Genomic DNA, 19,799 nt, shown 5'->3' on the forward strand with positions numbered 1-19,799 from the left:
GCGGTTCTTTGAAAATGGCAGAGGATCGTAAGAGAAAAAGTGTCTACGAAGTGTATGAGAAGAAAAGAAAGACCTCAGAAGAGGCAGATACATCCCGGAATACTTCAGTCACCATAGCCTGCCGCTACCTGACAGCGGTGACTAATATGCGACCAACAGACCAAAAAGTAGTGATCATCTGTCCGAATGGTACGTAACTTAACTGAGTTTGCTATAAAGTCCACTATAGAGTCCCCCGCTCTATATAGTGATTAAGGGATTTAGGGGTTAAAGGGGATGGTTGGCACAGTAAGCCTGTGTGACCTATGAAAACAGCACCTTTAAAACAGAGCATGCACAAGGAGAAATGAGCTTGTGCATGCATTTTTTTTTTTTAAGCAGAGAGGGCTGGTCTTCTAAAAAATTCCTGAAAATCCTCCACAATATCTTTAAGCTAAAAAAAATGAGCAAAACTCTGTTGGAGGTTTTTCTCCCTGTTTTTTTTTTTTTTGGTGTCACCGCATGCATGCCCAGTATGAGAGATTGTTCCAAAGTTAAAAACAAATTGCAATTACCTGTTCAGGAAGAGCCATTACTTTAAAGTCAGTGACTCATTGTAAACACCCCGGTTTCCTAAGATAAAAGCCTTTTGCTAAGTGATAAAACATTATTTACTTGATGGCATTCCTAAAACTAGACGTTAATAGGATTTCATGCACATAACTTTGAACCTGTCTTTACGGTTGGATTGAATTGACAATATTTGTACACATGAATTAGTTGCTTTCTGCTTTCTTAAAATGCCTTAATAGGAAAGCAGTGAAGCAGTGTAAAAATAACGAAACTGCATTCAATTTAATTGAATAAAAAATGCATTCACAATTGTTCTAAGCATATTTTTCCTAACTTTAAATTTTTTTCTTTTTTACCTGCAGATACAAATCTCAGCTGTCCAACTCATGTTTAAGACTAATTCTTTAAAGTATTTGAAATATCTTTTTCCCCTCTGGCCATTAGTACTCACTATTGTAGACAGACATGCAACAACCAATTTGCAGTCACTGTGAAACAGGATTTACTGTTTTTAAGCAAAGTGAAAACATTATGAAGTAGATGTTTAAACATTTTAGGTGTCTTTAATTAACTTATGTCATGATATAAACTTAAAGATATAGTGGAGGATTTTCTCGAATTTTTGAAAAGATCCGCTCTCTCCACTTAAAAAAAAAAATGCACGTGCATAACTCGCTGCAGAGAGGGAACTCCATATCGTGTGCGAGATATGGCGCTGTGCTGCACAGCCAAAGGGCTCCACAGGTCTATCTATCAGAGTGGCTGTGCAGAGGTAGCCCATTTTTCCTCATTGTTTTAAGTAAAAAATTTTTTTTAATCGATATTAGGAACTGCAAGATCAATATTATATTGAGCAGCCGAATATCATAATATATCGCCAAATCGATTTTTTCCCCACACCCCTAATACACTTTTTTTTTGTCATCTTTCACACAATTGTGCATCAAGTTTGGGGAACGAACCAACTCCTGACCAAGTGATATGTCATACGTCATGCAGTATTCAATGGGTTGGGAAATGCAATTGGCTCCTCAAGACATAATCCCAATCAGAAATCGTGGGCCGCAAGAAAATCAAACATGTTTTATATTTTAGTCGTGGGTTGTGAGTGAATCGCATGTGGAAGCTGTGACATGACCTGACTGAGAACTCTTTCCTCAGAGATTTTTGCATTATGCAAAACGAAAACAGAAGTTTCTTCTTTTTCTATTATTAGCTACCTCTATTTATTGTGTTGGTTATGCAAGACCTCGATCTGTCTTTGATGTCGTATCCCAGCACCGATTCGTACAGTGTGAGGACATATATTGCAAGCTGCGAACTTTTGAACCTTGCGATTGATTTCCGCAATTTGAGTTGGGGCTGCGAGCAGTGATTGAAAATATTGCATAGTGTATCCCAGGCCTTATTCCTACGAAACTTATCCTACATAGCTCATTGTGAAATTGATTACATCAAATTACATCTTTTAACTAGATGGGATTGCCTTTGAGGCAATAGGTCGATGCAATCAACTGGTTTTCCTTACATAGAAAACTGAAACAATTTGTCTTTAAGATCTGGTTGAATTGTCTCTGTAAAGTGCCTTGCCTTGACATGTGTTGTGAATTGGCGCTACATAAATAAACTGAATTCAGTTGAACAAAAAAAATGGTTAAAGAGCATTTTTGGCAAGAAAAAAAAGGTATAGTTCCTTTAAAATATCCCAAATCTCAACTTATTTTTTAACATTTATGGCATCCTTTAAAAGTTGCTGATTTGGATCTCGCTCATGTAAACCTACTTCAGTACAGTAGGCTGATATAAAGAAGCCTTTGAACAGGAACACGCGGGTCGAGATTAGCAAAGGCTGAGTCTTACTGTTTCCAGCAGACCATGAAATTGTTTATTCCTCTACTGCCATTTTCTGTGTGAAATAGAAGGAACTTCTCTGTCCGCTGCTGTACAATCATCCCAGCTAGACACCTCTTGTTTCAGCTGACAAATTAACAGCAAGTTCATTACAGCAAACTGTTCATCATAGGGGAATTTTATTTGATATTACTGTTGTTTGGATTTTTTCAGGAAAAAGAATGCTTTTATGTTGTTGACTCACCTTTTTTTTTTTTAATTTGGGAGGATAAAAAAGGAGAATATATCTTGTATAAAATGAGTACCTATAAATAATTGTTGTTTTCATGGATTCACAGAAACGTTCTCTTCTACTGATTTCTAAGAGGAGGTACACTGGAAAAACTATCTAGATATAAGTAAAATAAATCTTAAATTAAGTGTTTTACCCTTAATTTGAGCAAGTAAATGAGATAGTTTTCCAATGGAATGAGTATTTTTTACTCTTTAAATAAGATAATTAGATAATATGTACTTGGAATAAGACAGCACAATTGTGTTTTCTTATTTTAAGTTTAAGTTGTCTTGTTCCATTGGCAAAATGTCTCTTTTACCTCCTCAATCCAAGAATAAATGCATTTATTTTAAGAAAAAATGACTTATCTAGATTCAATTTTTTTCCAGTGTAAAAGTGAATATTTTACTTGCTCTCTGCCTGAACCCCTAATGTTTTTAGAGCTAAAAAGGCATCAATGTTTTTTGTTTTTGTGAATCAGTTCCTAATAAATTACTTTTTATATATTAATTCTTTTTTTTAGCTATGTCCACAATATATAATAATATAATATGATTTTGTTTGAGTTTAGTTTAGTGCCAAACCAACATCCAATTATCCAGTAAGTGCTGTTCAATGGGATACTGCAAAGAAAAAACCCTTCTTAAAATCCAATCAGTCATTTCATCCTGTGGGATTACACCTCAAACCATGGCGTCGACATGGCATTCCTCAGAATGTGTGTGTCTGTCCAGCCCTACATCTCCTTCTGCCCCTCTGTGGGGAAACTATGCAAGGACGTTTTGATCTTGTTGCGCTGCTTGGTTGTGTGACACATATTTAGGTAGGTTATCAGTGGCTAACTGGGTTAAAGCGCACGTCTAATGGCATATTTTTCTTTTCCGGAGGGGAAATGTTACAATAATTGAGATGGTGGAGAAGAGGAACATGAGGGATTTTGAGAGTAAAAAGAGATTAAAGATTTGATTGATTTTATATGTGATATACTGTAATAAATCAGGGGTAAAAAAAAAACAACATTAAATATATTTATAAATATCATCCCTTGCTGAGACGCCTTTGATTCTCCAAGAAACTCTGCACACATCTTCTTACTGTGGGTGTTTTATTGTGATGTATGCTTTCTTACTGCTTTGATTTGTTATCTTGTCTTTAAAATGAGTAGTGTTTACTCAAACACATTTAAGGTGTTAACTTGTTTTTACATTTTTCCTCTATTTTAATTGCAAATACCTCCCAGCCTTCAAAACAAGTACAGATAAATGAAAGCGATTACTCTTTTGTCATATCTAATATCAGCTCACATGTCAAGTAACCTTTCACCTTTCATTTGCATTGCTTTTACGTTTCATCAACATATCATAATCAATAGGAACAGAACAGTCCATTTTTTTTCTCCCCTGACAGCATATTCTGTGACGTCACTACTTGTTTATCTTCACTTGAAGATCATAGGTAAGAAGTGATCACTCAGGATAGATTTTAAAGCATTTTATGTTTGTTTAGTTACTCAGATATTGGTTGTTTCTTCCCTCTGGCAGCTCAGTTCATTCTAAGACAAACATGACAGACCGGATCCAAGATAAACTGTAAAATATTGCGTTGATATTTTTTAGTAGTGTGCAGAAAAAGTATAGATTCTTTTCTGTTGTATTCTAGTCTATTCTGTTCTACTCTATTCTATTCTATTGATGCACAATTCAACTGACCTCTTTTTATGTTATAGTTAAGCTGTGAACACTAGAGGGCAGCACAGTATTAGAAACATAGGATTCAATTTCTACTTGAGCTCAATAATAACTACTCTAGATCTTAATTTATAAGACTTGACCCTCATTTCTACTTAGCTCTGATTTCCTAGTTTTATATTCTCACTAATTATGAGTTTGCATTTATTAATTTTTTTGTCCTTATGAAGCTAAATTAAAACACATCTTTATTATTATTATCTGGCATTTTCACAAGAAATGCACCTGAAATACAAAGAGCAATGACAGTTGTACAATATATTCATGGTAAAGGAAAGCTAAATTATGCACCTTTACTGAAATAGTGTTGCTCAAAAGTCAATTATTTCCCAAAGTATGCTGTCAGTATTTATATTAGTCATTTGTTAATCTCAAAGTGACCCAAACAGCTTAAACCCAGCGTTCTGGTTGGTGTGTTGGGTTACGCTGTTGCATGTGCCGAGGTCAGAAGGGCCACTAAGACTGATGCTGCTGTTTGGTTTTGTTGCACCCATGGGAGTTGGAGCAGTGAGAGACAGACACAGGACAAGTACGATCTCCAGAGATAATGGACTGAGTCAAACAAAGTGGTATCAGGGGCATCTGGACACACATGAAGGGTTGACTGTTGGATGACCTTCGGGTTAAGCTGTGTGAATTGTAATTTTAAAGCTTTGAATGTCATTCAAGGCTATTCATTAATTTATCCCAAGTCACGCGTCGATTGATTGAATACCTTGTTTGTAAAATTAGCTTTCTGTGTGATGAAAGTTGGATTGTTATCTTAAAACTAAGGGATTATTTAATATGACACAAGAACATAGATTGTGCTTTGCCTTTGGTATAACAAAAGGTAGAAAATAAACGGTTCCTGATCAAAAATATTTTAGTTATAGCTACTGAACCGTAATTTGATATCAGGTTGGTACACAGTCCATTTCAGCAGTTATGAAAGCTGATTTTATTAACACCAAGAGTCGATCTTCAGTGCCATAAAATAATGTCCTACGCTTCAGTGGTGTGACCCTAACTCCATTAACAACCATATCTGGATGCTGCAGTTTCTTCCATCCACGTTTTATGACATACTTTGTCATTTGCTCCCAAAGATACAACATCAAAAAACCACTACAAAACTCTGGTTTTGCTCTTCAACCAATACTTTCAAGACGAGCGATTAGTTATGTTAACATTAGCCTTTTAACATCATTTATTGATGACTTGATAAGTTAAATGTACAGCAAAACACAGTGAGTTATTTTTTAAAGTTGTAAAAGTTCAGAACTAGTATCTAATCAACTCTCTCTACTCCACTGAACACTGACTGAACAAATGAGAGCAGCAGGTAGAGCTTCCATTGATCATCTATCTAAAGGGGAAGACTGTTTTGATAAAAAAAAAAAAAAAAACAACAACTCAGATTTGATAAAGAAGCTTCTGTACAAATTCTCTCACAACATTTGCCCAAGAATCCATGTTTTTTCCAAGAGATGATGTAACATCCTGCACATAAACAGCAAGCATTTTCTCTGAAAATTAATTCATAAATAGAATTTATATCTGTATAGTAATCAAGCTCATATCAAGTATTTTATTTACGGAATGATAGTAAATAAACATGGATGTGGGCATCCACAAATATGTGCTGTAAATATTTCAGTATTTTTTTTCTCAGTTATTACTTTTTTTTAGATTTCTAATATTTCTCACTGCTATATAATATAAGCTGTATGAAACGCAATTTCGTTCTGTATGCACTCTGTCCATACAAAATGACAAATAAAGAAGTCTAAGCCTAAGTCTAAGTCTAGTCTATATCAATAATGAAGCATGATGCTTGTCTATCTCTAGCAAATACGTGTATAAAACCAGTACAGAACTAATTATGTAGAAATAAATTTATCTATAGTTATGATATAATGTTTTATTTTAACTGTAGTTGTGCTTGGTTTTCTCTGTATGGCCTTGTGCCCAAAAGAAGTGGAAAACATCCAATTCTTATCCATTTCTTGAATCCACTGTCCACTTAACTCCATTGTAGTTGTGTTTTTTTTCTTTCTCTCTCTCTCTCTTTTTGCTGGCAATAGTGGTGTCTGGAAAATAGGACACCTCTGTGGTGGCTTTGACTACAACTGTTGGACCAGAGTTGGGAGCTGAAGGTGTTGATTAGGTTTTTCCTCCAGAATAATGCATTAAATTGCTTTTTATTGGAAATATTCTTAGGATTGTTCTAATGTTGAAATATGCCAGGGTTATATCCTCTCAAATGATTTTCTATAATTTTTATATTTGTTTTTTATTTTCATATGATTAATTTACACACCCCCTCCACCCACCCACCCATCCCCATCCCTCTTCTTACCTCTCCATGCTCCTTATCCATCCATCCCGTCCTCCCGAGAGCCATCTCATTGGCCCTCGCCTAGCAACCGTATGATAATTTGGTATAATGTGACACCCCCTGATGCATGATAGGGGCTGTAAGTCAACATACGTCCCCCACCTCTTTTTCAGCTGGTGGCTTGTGCTCGTGTTTGAAAGGGAAGACGGATGAAGCAGGGAGGCTGAATACATTTGAGGGAGAGAAAAGGGGATTTCACGCTCATGTCGTTACATGACTGGTGTCCGGCGGCTAAACCTGTCATCTCCCTCCCTGGAGGGCTTTTTTCCTCCCTTTTTATCCCTCAGCATCTGATTGTCTCTTTTATTATTCCCAGCTTCTCTCCACATGGCTCCGTTTTAGCCCATATGTATATCTGGAGCTGTGAACAAATAAAAAAAAATATATCTGAAGCAGCACAGTGTGGGCAGGCGGGAAACCAGGCAGCCTCTCCGCATCTAGAGGACCCAAACACCCGTATGTACTTCTGACATGCAGGCAGGCAGGGAGGGGAAGGAACACAAAGATGGCTGCTCCATTTGTGTCTGACGTGAGCACGGCGGCTGTGAAGGACATCCTGATGGAGACACCTTTCATTCTTGGTGTTTCTTCTCTATGTTTTAAGCAATAAAAACCATAACTATAAGCTTTTTAATGCTTCTCTGAGGGGTAGATCCTTTTTCTTTTTGGTTCCTCATTTTAATGTGTCTTTGATTTTCAACAAAATAAGTGATGTAGCAAAACAAAAGCTCCCTTGATCGTGTTTGACCTTTCCATCGATCCCAGTGAGGTGACCACTCTAAGTCCGTACAAGGAGCACAGACCTGAGGAGAGAAATCATGGAAATAAGCATGAGCCTGCTAGTTTTTAAATGATTCATTTATTCATCTCTTAGAATTATTTATAACATCATGATGAGTTTGTTCATCTACTGGATCGCTTTTTGTCTGTCTATGATTAATTGAGCTTATAGGACATTAATAATGAGCCTGTGAGTCAGGATTTAAAAACACTGTCATGGCTGAGGATGTCTGTTTATATTCTGTTGGATTTCTTCTGTCAGAGGAGAAGATCTTTGCTCTGTTTTTAGTATTTATTTTCTCATTGTGAATCCACTCTTCCTGTGTGCCTTTGTGTCTTGATTCAATTTTTGATTCTGCTTCTAGCATAGCACCGATTTACAACATTTGTCATCTCAAGTCACTTTTGGGTGACGATTCAGTTAAATCAGATTTTTTTAAAGTTTTTTATCTGAACTCATCTGATTGTATCAAATTATAAAATTTGTAGAGTACGCTCCGCCTTGATGAGCATGTACAGTGCATTTTTACAGAATAATCATGATTCAGGATTTCATCTCTTCATTGCGGCACATGTCAGTAGGTGGGATGAATCAAATAAGCATACACTATATGTTCTTTGCCGTTGATGCAGCAGGAATAACTGGAAAACATTTTAAGCAAAGTTTTGAGTGAGTGATATCAGCATCTGTAGTAATATGCAGACACATTTCTTTAAGGGGTAATGCAGTTTCCAGGGTTTTTTTCTTATCTCCTTGCATTTTCGCTTCCTCTACCAGGAACTGAAGTTGTACTTTGCCTTTTTTACAAGAACCTTTACTTCTGTTTTGAGCATTTGAAGCATTCCATTTTTTTTGTACTTTATTTAACAATATTTTCAGCATAATCAGTATCAAATAGTCAAGGGGTCAATCTTTCTGTTAATTTCAACTTTGATTGATTGATGATTTTAAGCATCATTTTCTGTTTTCAGCTGTCTGTGGAGGTGTTTTAGCATACAAGAAGCCCTGTGAATCTATTACAGACTTTTAAGTGGCAAGTTGCTACATTTGTAGGGTTCAAGAGCAATTTGTGTGGATATTACCAACCTCATCTCATTTTAAAGGAATTCTAATCCAACTCTTTGAAACTATTATAATTTCACTACTAGAACACATGACTTTTATTTTCACCTCTGTTTATTTGAATTTAAACAGCCGCTTCTCATTTAATCTGATTTGATAAAATGGGATATCTGATGTCATGTCTGTTTTCTTGCTGTGAGCAGATGTATAATGTATGAATCTGTGAAAGTTATAAAGTATAGAAAATTCAGCAGAATGATTCTTTCAGCTGTTGAATATCTCAGCCTTCCTATTCTGTAATGGGAGCATCTGAGCAAAGCCTCTGCTTGCTATTGTGGGAGGGGTTATGTCTAGTTATTTAGTGATCCTATCAATAAAAGCGACAATCATCCCAGATCAAGTTCCTGAATGATAAGTTCAAAGGAATGTATCAGTATCATTGATCTCAAAATCATTCTTCCTGCTTGTCCAAACCTCCCTATTTTGCCTGTAATTTATAAGTAATTATTTTAAATATAAAAATATAAAGCATTGCATTCTTCAATCTGTTTCCATAATCATCTATAGAGGTGCAGCAGGAGGTCCAAGCCTCCGTGTTCTGTCTGAGTACTCCATTGTTGGGCAGCAATGCACAACCAACTTTGTAAGGATTGAGCAAATATGTAAAACATGTGGATGGATTAAACAATACCTATAATAAGTATGATAATTTGTGATGCATGACTGAAGAGTCAGAAGATAAAAACAAGACAAATGCGAATCCATCGTGCAAAAGATCAGTATCTATCAGAAGTGGTCCAAGAAGGTAGGAGTGATGAACTACTGTAACAACAGGGTCATGGTACATTGACTCACATTAGGAGCAAATGGTTCTTTCAATTCTAGTGGGTTTGAAAATGATGTCTAACAAAGAACATTCAGCTTTTATGGTCATGTTATTCTTCTGATGGAAAAGAAGACATAATGCATTGCAGGGTATATGTTGCTCAATAGCTGTTAACCCGTCACTGCTCATGCTGGTCATAATGTTATGCTTGTTTTCTATACATTGAAATACAGTATGAACCTAAAACATGATTGTAGACTGGATTCTTTGTTTTCTTTAATCATCTAATCATTGACTTAGATAGATTTTTTTGTAAGTTATTACCTTCTTACCTATTCTGTTTTTTTTTTTTTTTTGCAATGAACATAACCGCCTATGGAATCATTTATCTTTTTTTTAGTTGATTCAAAATTATGCAATCTTAGATGTGGACGGAATTTTTTCTTATCCTGTAAATTTACCTTCATTGTATACTCTACACTTTATTCTTAATTTGTGCTCTATATCTTATTGTTTGTTAAAATCTGAATGCTTCAATTTGTTTGGTTTTGGGTACACCTGAATTTAATGAAGATGAAGGGTCATTTTTACTCTATTCTTTTAAATTCTCTAAAATTCTTCTAAGAGCAAACCTTCAGCTTGTGTCCTATAGACTTAGATGTTAGACCACGGAAAACTGCAGTTCTGTGTCAACCAGGAAAAACCAGATCTGCACCTTTCTAGTAATATTTTCTATTTTGAATACTAAAATCATCCCAGATTATTTTATTGGACGGCAATCAAAACGATCAAACCTGCTTCTGTATGTATGCGGACATGCAGTTGCCTGCTGCTTGTGTGGAGTGGGGGTGTACATTAGTGGTCGTGCATTCAGCCTCCTCCACCCATGTCCTATGCCTGTTCTCCCCCATCTCCATCCTGATACTCGGTCACCTGCACCTCTATCTTGTAAAATGTGGGGATAGTAGCACTCACACTACTGTTGCTCCCCCACCTCCTTCCCACTTCTTGCCTTTGGTTCATTCATGCTCTCACTACCATTCACTCACTCAGTTTATTGTTTTTCTTTTAATTGTGCATCTCTATCATGTGTTTATTCATGTGAAGCTCTGAGCAGAAAAAAATAATTGCAGCCTGGCCGCTTAAAAACAGAAAATAAAACACAAAAAGATGTCAATTTTCACAAATGGAGTAAAAGAGAGCGTTGTTACCGTGGAAACAGCTCCCCTTGCACCGCCCCCTCCTCCCTCCATCTTTCTCCTCCCATCCACCTCTGTGTTGGTGATGCTCGTGTGTCTTTTCTCTCCACCCGGTTTGTCCTCACCTCTCCTGGACATGCTCCTCTCACACTGCCAGAGGAGGACGCACGAGGAGGAGGAGAAGGAGAAAGAGGAGATGAGGAGAAGCAGCTGCCTCTTCTCTCCTATTGCTCCATCACTTTAAAATGAGAAGAGCAACAACCAAAAGAAAACAGGACACAGGAATTACTTTGGTACCAGAACCCCTACTCTTCCCCATTCTCATTTTCAAGGAGGGCATTTTTCTTCCCTTTCCCCCCCTTTCCTTTTCTACCCCGATTTTTTCCTCTGAGGTCCCGGTTTTGTTTTTGTCATCAGCAAGCCCCTGAACTTCTCTGGGATTTCAGGTGAGGCGCGCGTGTGCAGTGTGTGGTGCCTTTCCCCATCATTTTTCTCTACCTATCATGGCTCACGCGGCCTCCCAGCTGAAGAAGAATCGGGGGGAAGTGGATGTGAATGCATTAGAGGACGAGAAGGAGAAGCGGAGGAAGAGCAGGAGAGCATCGTCCCGGGAACAAAAGAGAAAGGTAACAGGCGAGGGCTGGCAGCCTGGTCCGGCTGGTGGCTTCATCTGCTCTGCTCTCTCAGTATCACTGGAGCGTAGCGCTGTGCACGCATGTGTGTGCTCATAAGACTTCATCAGAGAGGTTCGGAGGAACCATGTGGGTTTATTCATTGATGAGCCCTCATTGGTGCATTATCTGCTTCTGGCTTCCTAACCATGTTTGCTACATGTATCATAATAACTCTTTTGTTGGTCGTCAGCATCAAATGTTTCATCTTGACTCAATGTCAAACATTGTAGAGATGCAATGATCTGGCTTTTTCTGCAACATAGCAGTTTCAGGTTTCTTCAGAGTCTGACCAGTGGGTTCACTTTTTGACACTACAATATTTTTTTCTTAGAACTACATCACATAAAAGAAAATAATGTCCTTAGGCTTCTAGGAAAATCTGAGGCATTTGGTTGCCAATTGGAAATGGAGGAATTAAAAGATCATCCCAGATTATGAATTAAAATCTTGATCTATTATGTTTTCTATAGACGCCTGCATTAAACTACATGTTTATTGATGCATTTAAGAGCTAAAGATTGACAGAGTTTCAACAAATGTGATCAGACTCAACATAATTTTATTTAATCAGTGGTTTAACCCATATTCTTGTAAGGGTTCTAACACACAAAAGAGGAAGAAAACATGCATTGCAGGATCTTTTACAAGATGTAGTAGTTTTGATTGCTAAAGCAAATGAAGTAATCCCAGTTTTTGTTATCCCCGACCCAAAAGTCCCTGATCTTTCATGGATTTTCACTTTATTGGCATGTTGTTAGTTAATTCATAGAAAAAAATGTGAGATTCCTATCTTTATTTTTTTATTTTTTATTTTTTTTTTACCATAAACAAGATCAGCCTTTTTGGTATTTGATGTGGTCAAATGTTTGGTGCATGTCTAATAATGTTACGCCCTATCCTAACATGATGCCCTCAGAAACCTGTCTCCAGATGATCCGAGTTCTCAGGCTTTGTTTGCCTCCCTCCAACCCTCTCAGCTCTGCTGCTACTGCATTTCTGTGTGTTTTTTGCTGAAAAACACCAAAAACATGTGATCTCTCCTTGTGCTTCTCTATAAGACTGTGATGGTAAGCTTGCAGACAGCACAAACACAAGATGTATGCAGCTGGTCTTTTGTGATTTTTGTTTAAGTGAGTTTTACCTTGGCGTCTTGCATGTTTGTGTGTGTGTGCTTGAATGCATAGACAGCCATGTATAATGCATACTCAACTGATTTATTGATGACAAAGCTTTTTTGTATGATGAAAACTGAAATGCACGTGTATCTCCATGACTTCCTACCTCTCTAACATATCCAAGCTTGAGTTTGGGCAAAACACAGGTAATCTTACAAAACAAAAAAAATAATTAAACGGAATAAGAAGTTTTAAACAAATAAACACAAATATAAGTATCAGCTTTTCTGCGACTGTTTCTGAGAGCATTTCTCTTATTGATGTTGGTAAATTTGACCGTGAGGGATCAATCCAATAACAGTGTACTTTGTGCCAATGGGTGCATGGTTTTGAATTATGCTGCTGGCATTGTTATTTGACCTTCGCCTATACAAGAACTGAGCCGTAACTGAAAAATCTTTTAGAAAGAGAAAAAAGATTAATAAGGTGAAGGAAAGTTCTGGACCTCTCTCTGTGGCACCGACCATGTGAGAGACCTCACTCACTTTTCACATGTCTGAGATGAAGATCTGTGTTTGAGGAGGTAGTCTGAACATAGGGTCATGTTTCTAGAGTCAGTGATGAAGAGGACAGGTGAAGAGATGTTTCTTTTGAATAAATATGGGTCATCTATGATGGTCAATGCCCTTTTCTACAGTTCAGTGACTATTTTTCATATTTCTTTTGTCTTTTTTACTTATTGTAATGGTGTTTCCAAACCTTTAGTTGAGCTCCAATGTTTGTTTATTATTCAGTTTACTTATTCGGGTCCTATTTGTGAGTTTTATGCCAATAGTTATTAATATGACACATATACTAAATGATACAGAGACAACAACCCTCAACTTAATAAGTACCCTTTTTTCTGTACTGTACTATGGAGAATGCAAGAAGTTATTTCAGTTTTTGGTTCATTTGAATTTTTTATTTTTTTTAAGCCCATTGCCCCTGCTGGTGGCCTTCCAGCTCTCCTTTTGCCTCTGAACACTGTCTGACTAAGCACCGTCAGTGTCATAGATGCAGAGCAGGAAAGAATCATGCAAACGACTTTTTATTACATTGCAATACAGCCAATAATGATGCCTGATGCATACTTAATGATTTGTTATATGAAGGAAAAATTACATTCTGGGCAAATTCCTATTATTATACAACTTGACATTGCTGCAGAGTGATATTGCTGCGCTGCTGCAAACTTGTACAACAATCTGCTTTGAGTCATTGCTTTCACAGCTCCTACAGCTCTATATTTAGAATTCAAAACAGGTAGAAAACTTTGTATGGAGAACACTTGTAAAAGCAGAGCTGCATTAGTCACTAGGCAGGCTGATTTCTTCATACACTATGTCAGGAACAGACACTGTATTTTTGTGGCCGGATCACAGTTCATTTCAGGGACACATTTGTTTGCACCTGTGGTTACGATGGGTGAGAAACAGTTTGTAATGAGTATATTACAGCCGCATAATGTTACAGTGAAACATTGTCTTTGATTCTTCTTTGCATATTTCTACAACGCTTAGTTTCCTGTTCCATCTCTTATTCACTCTTCTCTTTAAAATTATCTACAACATCTCGGTCTGTGCAAAAGCTTGGGCCACATGGTCTTTATGGGTTAGGTGGGACACTTCTCTGTTGAATTAGCCATATGTGTCTGTTCAAAAAATCCTACTGATGAAAAATTTCACTTTAAAGATCTCAGTTTACAGAGAAAATTGGCAAAAGCAATGTGGGGTTTAAACTTTGCTACCATTGGATGTTTTTTGTGCTTTGTTCTAATACTGTAACTCAGTGCAGTAATCCCCCCAAAAAAGTTGCATTTGAATTAATTCCAAAATTTATTTTAGAAATACAATGAAACTTGTACTACTGTTTTGTTTCTTAAGATTGAGCATTTTTCCCAACTGAAAAAGTTTGCTCGAATAAAATGCTTGAATTTTTTCTTGATGTAAGATTTATTGTTATGCTAAATTTATTGTTAGGCTTTTCGTACATTTTCAAACATATCCATATTTGTAAAATATGACCTGTAGAGTTTCGTAAATACTAACGTTGAACATTAGTCAATCTATAAGTTGTAATGTCAGACTCGATACATTTGCTGATTTTGTCTTGTTAAAATTGTCAGTTTAAAACGCTCTAAACTATTCTACAATATTCTAAAAATGCACTTCAAGAATTTTACTTTCACTTCTCTCCCAAAATAAACCTAAGTCCACTCTGACTATCAGGTAACTCGTCTTTGCATCTTTACTTTCATTATGTTATGTTTCTGTGTAAATCACAACAAAACATTCCCTTTTTTTGCAAATGCCTAAACAGTTACAGTTAGTTAGTGCACGGTGAATTTGGGGGGAAAGACAGTCTGAATTAAAATTAAAAATTAAAAAAACAAAACAATTCAAATAGGAAAAGATAAGTAATGATTATAATTGTGATTCTACCATCTCACTATATATCTCAGTCTGATGAACTACTAGATAAATTTATTTTATTTTATTAATAACCTGGTAGAAAAGCTCCTCATGTGTGTTTGGTAAATAGCTGGAATCTCCTCCTTGCGTTATTTCTAAGGGTCAGCTGGTTGCATGTTGGGGACATTTCAATGGGAAATCCCTATCTCTTTTCTCCACCAATTTTCCAAGATGGTTTAGTTTCAATGACATTCTTCTAAAGCCGGGATCTCCCAGTGGATTCCCACACAAGAAAAGAGAGAGAAAAGCGAAGCATAATTTTTCTCTTCATGTGTCCTAGTTTTACAAGGTTTCCCAGAACTGAAGCATACAGCACTTTGACACAGTACTGGTTATTTCTCAATCAAGAGAGATGTTTCTGTGCACCTTTATGTATAAAACAGATATAATGCTTTAGCCTTCAAAGACCTTTAGAACACAGTGTCAGCAGTTGTGTGTTGCTATTATTTATTATCCTCATATATCCTCTATTTCAAGTCTAAATGATCAGTGAATCTAAAGTAAAGGGGATTAAATAAGTGCTGGAAGGGGAGTAGCAGTGTTCAAATAAGATTTTAGCTCAGTCCTGCACTTTGAGGTTGCCTGTGGGGGAAGTGGCAATACTGGAATCTTTTCTTTCCTCAGAGGAAAATCTAAAAGAGAGAAAAACGTTCCAATTGCTACAGGGGGAGAGACCCATAAAGTAATTCCATATTTTATGTCCTTTCTTTTTCCTTTTCTTTCTCTATCTGTCCCCTTTCAGTTATATTTCTTTCATTAGTAGATGTGTTTTGCAACCCTCATTCCTATCACCACCTCCTTTAGCCCTCGTCCGTTACCATAAGCCCATCATATATGGAGGTTAATGAATTCAGTGCCCATGCGTGCCTCAGTTAATTGCATTGACATCAGGAACTCCTCTCTCAATTACTAAATGTTTTCACTACCAAGATGGCCACTGCCTAGAGAACCCATTACGGAAGAGAAGTGCTGAGCTTGTGTTGGTGACAAAGAAGGGTATATAAACAGGAAACGTTGAGAGCATGATTGCAACAAACATTTTTTCACTTGAGGTGAAAATATTTGACTAGTTCAAAGTGGTTAAGTTTTACAAAAAGGCACATTGAGCTGAAAATGTATGTTCAAATTCTTGTCAGCTAATTTCCATCACTATGTCATTTCTTAATTGCCCTTGTAGCCCGTAGCAGTTGTAATGGTTGACTGGGCTGTATTACAGAGTTCTGCAGGACATATATCTTGTACTTGAAAATCAAAATCAAAGTTCTAGTCTCTATGGGCGATATCGTTCTCCCTTTTTGGGACTTTGAGGTTTTGATTTTCAGTTTTCACTATTTAAGTAATTCTGTTTTGTTGATCTTTGGCTTATTTTCCATTTTTTTATATATATTTAAGCCAGTCTTTCGTTACTCTCTGTTGCCCCCTTGTGCCTGTCTCCTTTCCCCTAGATTTCTTCTGGTCTCTTCCATCCACACCTGCTCCATATTATCTGATTACCCCAGTCTTTGTTTTGTCTCCCATGTATACTCTCCCTGTGCTGTTCTTCAGCGCTGGTTCCTTGTTGTTTGGCTGCTCCCTCGTCTCTGGCTCCCCACATGAGCTTTCCCTGATGTTTGCTCGGTTTTTGGCTTTTCTGTATTGCCTACATTTCCTCATTAAGCCTACAAGAACTCATCTCTACTTCCCCCATCGCTGTATTTGGGTTCTAGAGCAACCTCAGCTCCCCCCCCCCCCCCCCCCCCCCACATCACCCCCCCCACATCACCCCCCCCCCCCCCCAAACACACACACACACACACACACCGAACACACACACACACACACACACACGTTGACAATTGGACCTGATTTACTTTGGTGTTGTTATGATTTTGAAACATTTGGTTCTCAAATTGGGATCTTAGGATTATTCTGTAGGCATACAAAACACAAACCCCTTAAAAGAACTGTTAACTGAAAAAATAAAAATCCCTATTAGTTATACTTTGAGTGCATTAGCAATACTCCATTGTATAGTCTGGAGATCCCACCTAGATGGACAGAAAGCAGATGAAGGATCCAAACAGAAAGACAGAAAGATGCTAGCAGAGATCCAAACCCATGACATTCTTATAATAAGACAACTACTAACAACTGCTTTGTTGTAATTTAAAAACTACTAGGATGTTATACGATTCTAGGTGTTTTGAATAAAGATGCTAAATAGATTAAAAAGCTGACTGTGACTATCTAATAAAGTGTAAAATTAATGCCACCTGAATTCCGTTCTTATTCTCACCATCTCATTGAAACTAAATAATTTTATCATCTATTAACAGAATATTGTGTGGAAATATGATAAATCCGCAGGATAATCAAACTGACCAAATGGAGATTAGAACCACAATAAGAAAAATATCGTCTAACCCCTTGAACCCTACGGACCCACCGGTGGGTCCAGCTGCTACGTGACCTCGTAATTTTACCAAACCCCCAGTATTGATGTAAAAAACATATTTGGCACAGTTTGGTGACATTTATGGATAAATGTGCCAAAATGGCCTCTCCGCCTAAGAAATTTCTCACTAATACCATTCTAAAATAAATATGATTCATCTGATTGAGTCCAAATTTGGTATATTTTTACACAACATTTAGATTTGAAAGTCTGTACTACTTTTTTGTGCTATAAATAATATTTTGGTAGTGTTTTGCAATGTTTATTTCAAAGGAAATTTTGGCGAGGTTCAAAAAATGCAAAATATCTTGTATTTTGTCCCTAATATTTCAGGCAGGGTCAAAGCTACAATGGTGCTGACACCAGAAAACCATTCTATGACATCTTACCTTTACAGAGGTACCAAAAGTTTCTTCTTAAATCTAATAGCTTTGAGGCTATGTTATTTACTTTTGTGTGTTTTTGTCAGGCAGAAATTTATTTATACCCCCTTAGGGTGTAAGAGGCTAATTTACACTCTGAAAGAAATTTGATTTTTTAAATAATAATTCTGTAATTGTGAAATAACCTTTTTCATGTCTTTATTTTTTAAATTCACATTAATTTGTAATGTCGACCAAGAGAGATAAATGAACACCCAGTGGTTTAAATGGGTTACAAAGGCATTATTTTGATGGGGAGAAATGTATATGTGGAGATAATGAAATGGTAAAACTAGAAGGGAAGGGGTATGAGTAAACAACACAAGAGAAAAAAACAAAATAATCTGCTTAAAATCCTTTTTCCTGTTGCTTGATTAGCTCAATAAAAAGGCAAAAGGGAGCAGTGATTTGACCTTAATGTTAGCTTTGACTTAAGTTGTTTTATTCATGCATTTATAAAAACAGTATTTCATTTATTGGAATGGTAGATTATCAGCCAAAATATCACACGAATGTAGTTTATTCAGTAACTTTAATTCCTATTTTTCACATTCTGACTGATTAAAAATGATTCTTTACTTACAAAAAGTCTGTAAAATTTACTACAAATAGACAGACCATCCATCCATCCATCCATCCATCCATCCATCCATCCATCCATCCATCCATCCATCCATCCATCCATCCATCCATCCATCCATCCATCCATCCATCCATCCATCCATCCATCCATCCATCCATCCATCCATCCATCCATCCAGTGGTTTAATGTATTATTTTTAACAGAATTTTTATTTATGTCTGTAGTCTCATATAGGGTCTACACTTCAAAATCTGATCTAAAAGTAAAGGAAAATATCTGCGCTGATGATTTGAAACTCGATAACAAAGTTGTTTTCTTAAATAAAAAAAATTGTGTTTCATATGGCTTTGATCTTAACAGGAAGATCACTGAAGTCAGTGTTCCTATTAAAGGTAAAAATATCTGTTTACAGTAAGCATTCTTTATTAACCCTTTAAAGTATATCTGCAGTATGTAAATAAGTAAAAAAAAAATAAAAATAAATAAAAAGAATGCTCAATTCCACATGCTGCTAAGAACTTGAGGTACAAGAATAAACCCCCAGAAGAAGCGGCCTCAATGTGATCAGCCTTCTGCCACGATGAATAACGACAGCAACCTTGCAGGCCTTTCCTGTGTAGATCTCCAGTCTTGGTCTTCTTTGGCAGTTGTTCTAGGTTCTGTAGAGAACTTCCTCTCCTTCTTTTCAGGTTCTTAAACCCATTAACTTCCTACTTCTGCCAACCTTGTTCTCAGTTGTGTTCCCAACTGAGTTTCTCAGTAGTAATTTCTACTCGAGTTATTGACAAACTCTTCAATAACTATGACCATCTCCCTGTTTTATGAGCATCAATAAATCTTTTTTATGTCTGAATTTACTTCTTTTTTTGGTACAGTGCTTTACTAAGTTGATTGCTATACAGAGATTAGATGGGGGAAAGCTTCCAGCACACCTGAGGTTTTTGCTATTGTATGGAGCAAATAACTGATTCTTAAAGCTTTTCTAGATCTTAAACCCATTATCTTTTCAATATTTGATATTCATTTGCATTAATTTGTCCATTGTCATGGAAACATCTGTATAACACATGTAGAAAAGCGAGTAGGGTTACAGAAGTGTGCAGCAGAGCATCCTTTATGCACCTCGACATCAGCTTCAGCCTCTAAAGGGAAATGAGAACCCGTAATAAGGATTGTTCTAATTATTGATCCACTTAAGGGTCTTTACAGAGAACTGCTGCAGGAGGGGGTGCTCTGTGAAGGTGCTGAATATATTTTTTTGTGGACCCTGAATAACAGAAAATATATGCACGTAAAAGTTGTGCCATTTGTGAACAGGGGATTCCCCATTTATCCAAAAACAAAACCTGATTTTTCTCCAAAACTCATGCTAGGGCTGAAATGTG

The 19,799-nt window shown here is 36.7% G+C and overlaps 1 protein-coding gene across 1 annotated transcript in view; it reads left to right on the forward strand.

The window, feature by feature from the left end:
- The first annotated feature begins 10,778 nt into the window (after positions 1-10,778).
- LOC119789119 (ankyrin-3-like) overlaps positions 10,779-19,799 on the forward strand; it is a 106,134-nt gene continuing 97,113 nt past the window's right edge. Inside the window, exon 1 of the mRNA XM_038293902.1 lies at positions 10,779-11,299. Coding sequence (XP_038149830.1) covers positions 11,177-11,299 — 123 coding nt within the window. The 5' untranslated portion in view covers positions 10,779-11,176. The remainder of the gene's footprint in view (positions 11,300-19,799) is intronic.

This window comes from Cyprinodon tularosa, unplaced genomic scaffold (assembly GCF_016077235.1).
Source record: "Cyprinodon tularosa strain WSP-4 unplaced genomic scaffold, ASM1607723v1 ctg331, whole genome shotgun sequence".
Taxonomy (NCBI): domain Eukaryota; kingdom Metazoa; phylum Chordata; class Actinopteri; order Cyprinodontiformes; family Cyprinodontidae; genus Cyprinodon; species Cyprinodon tularosa.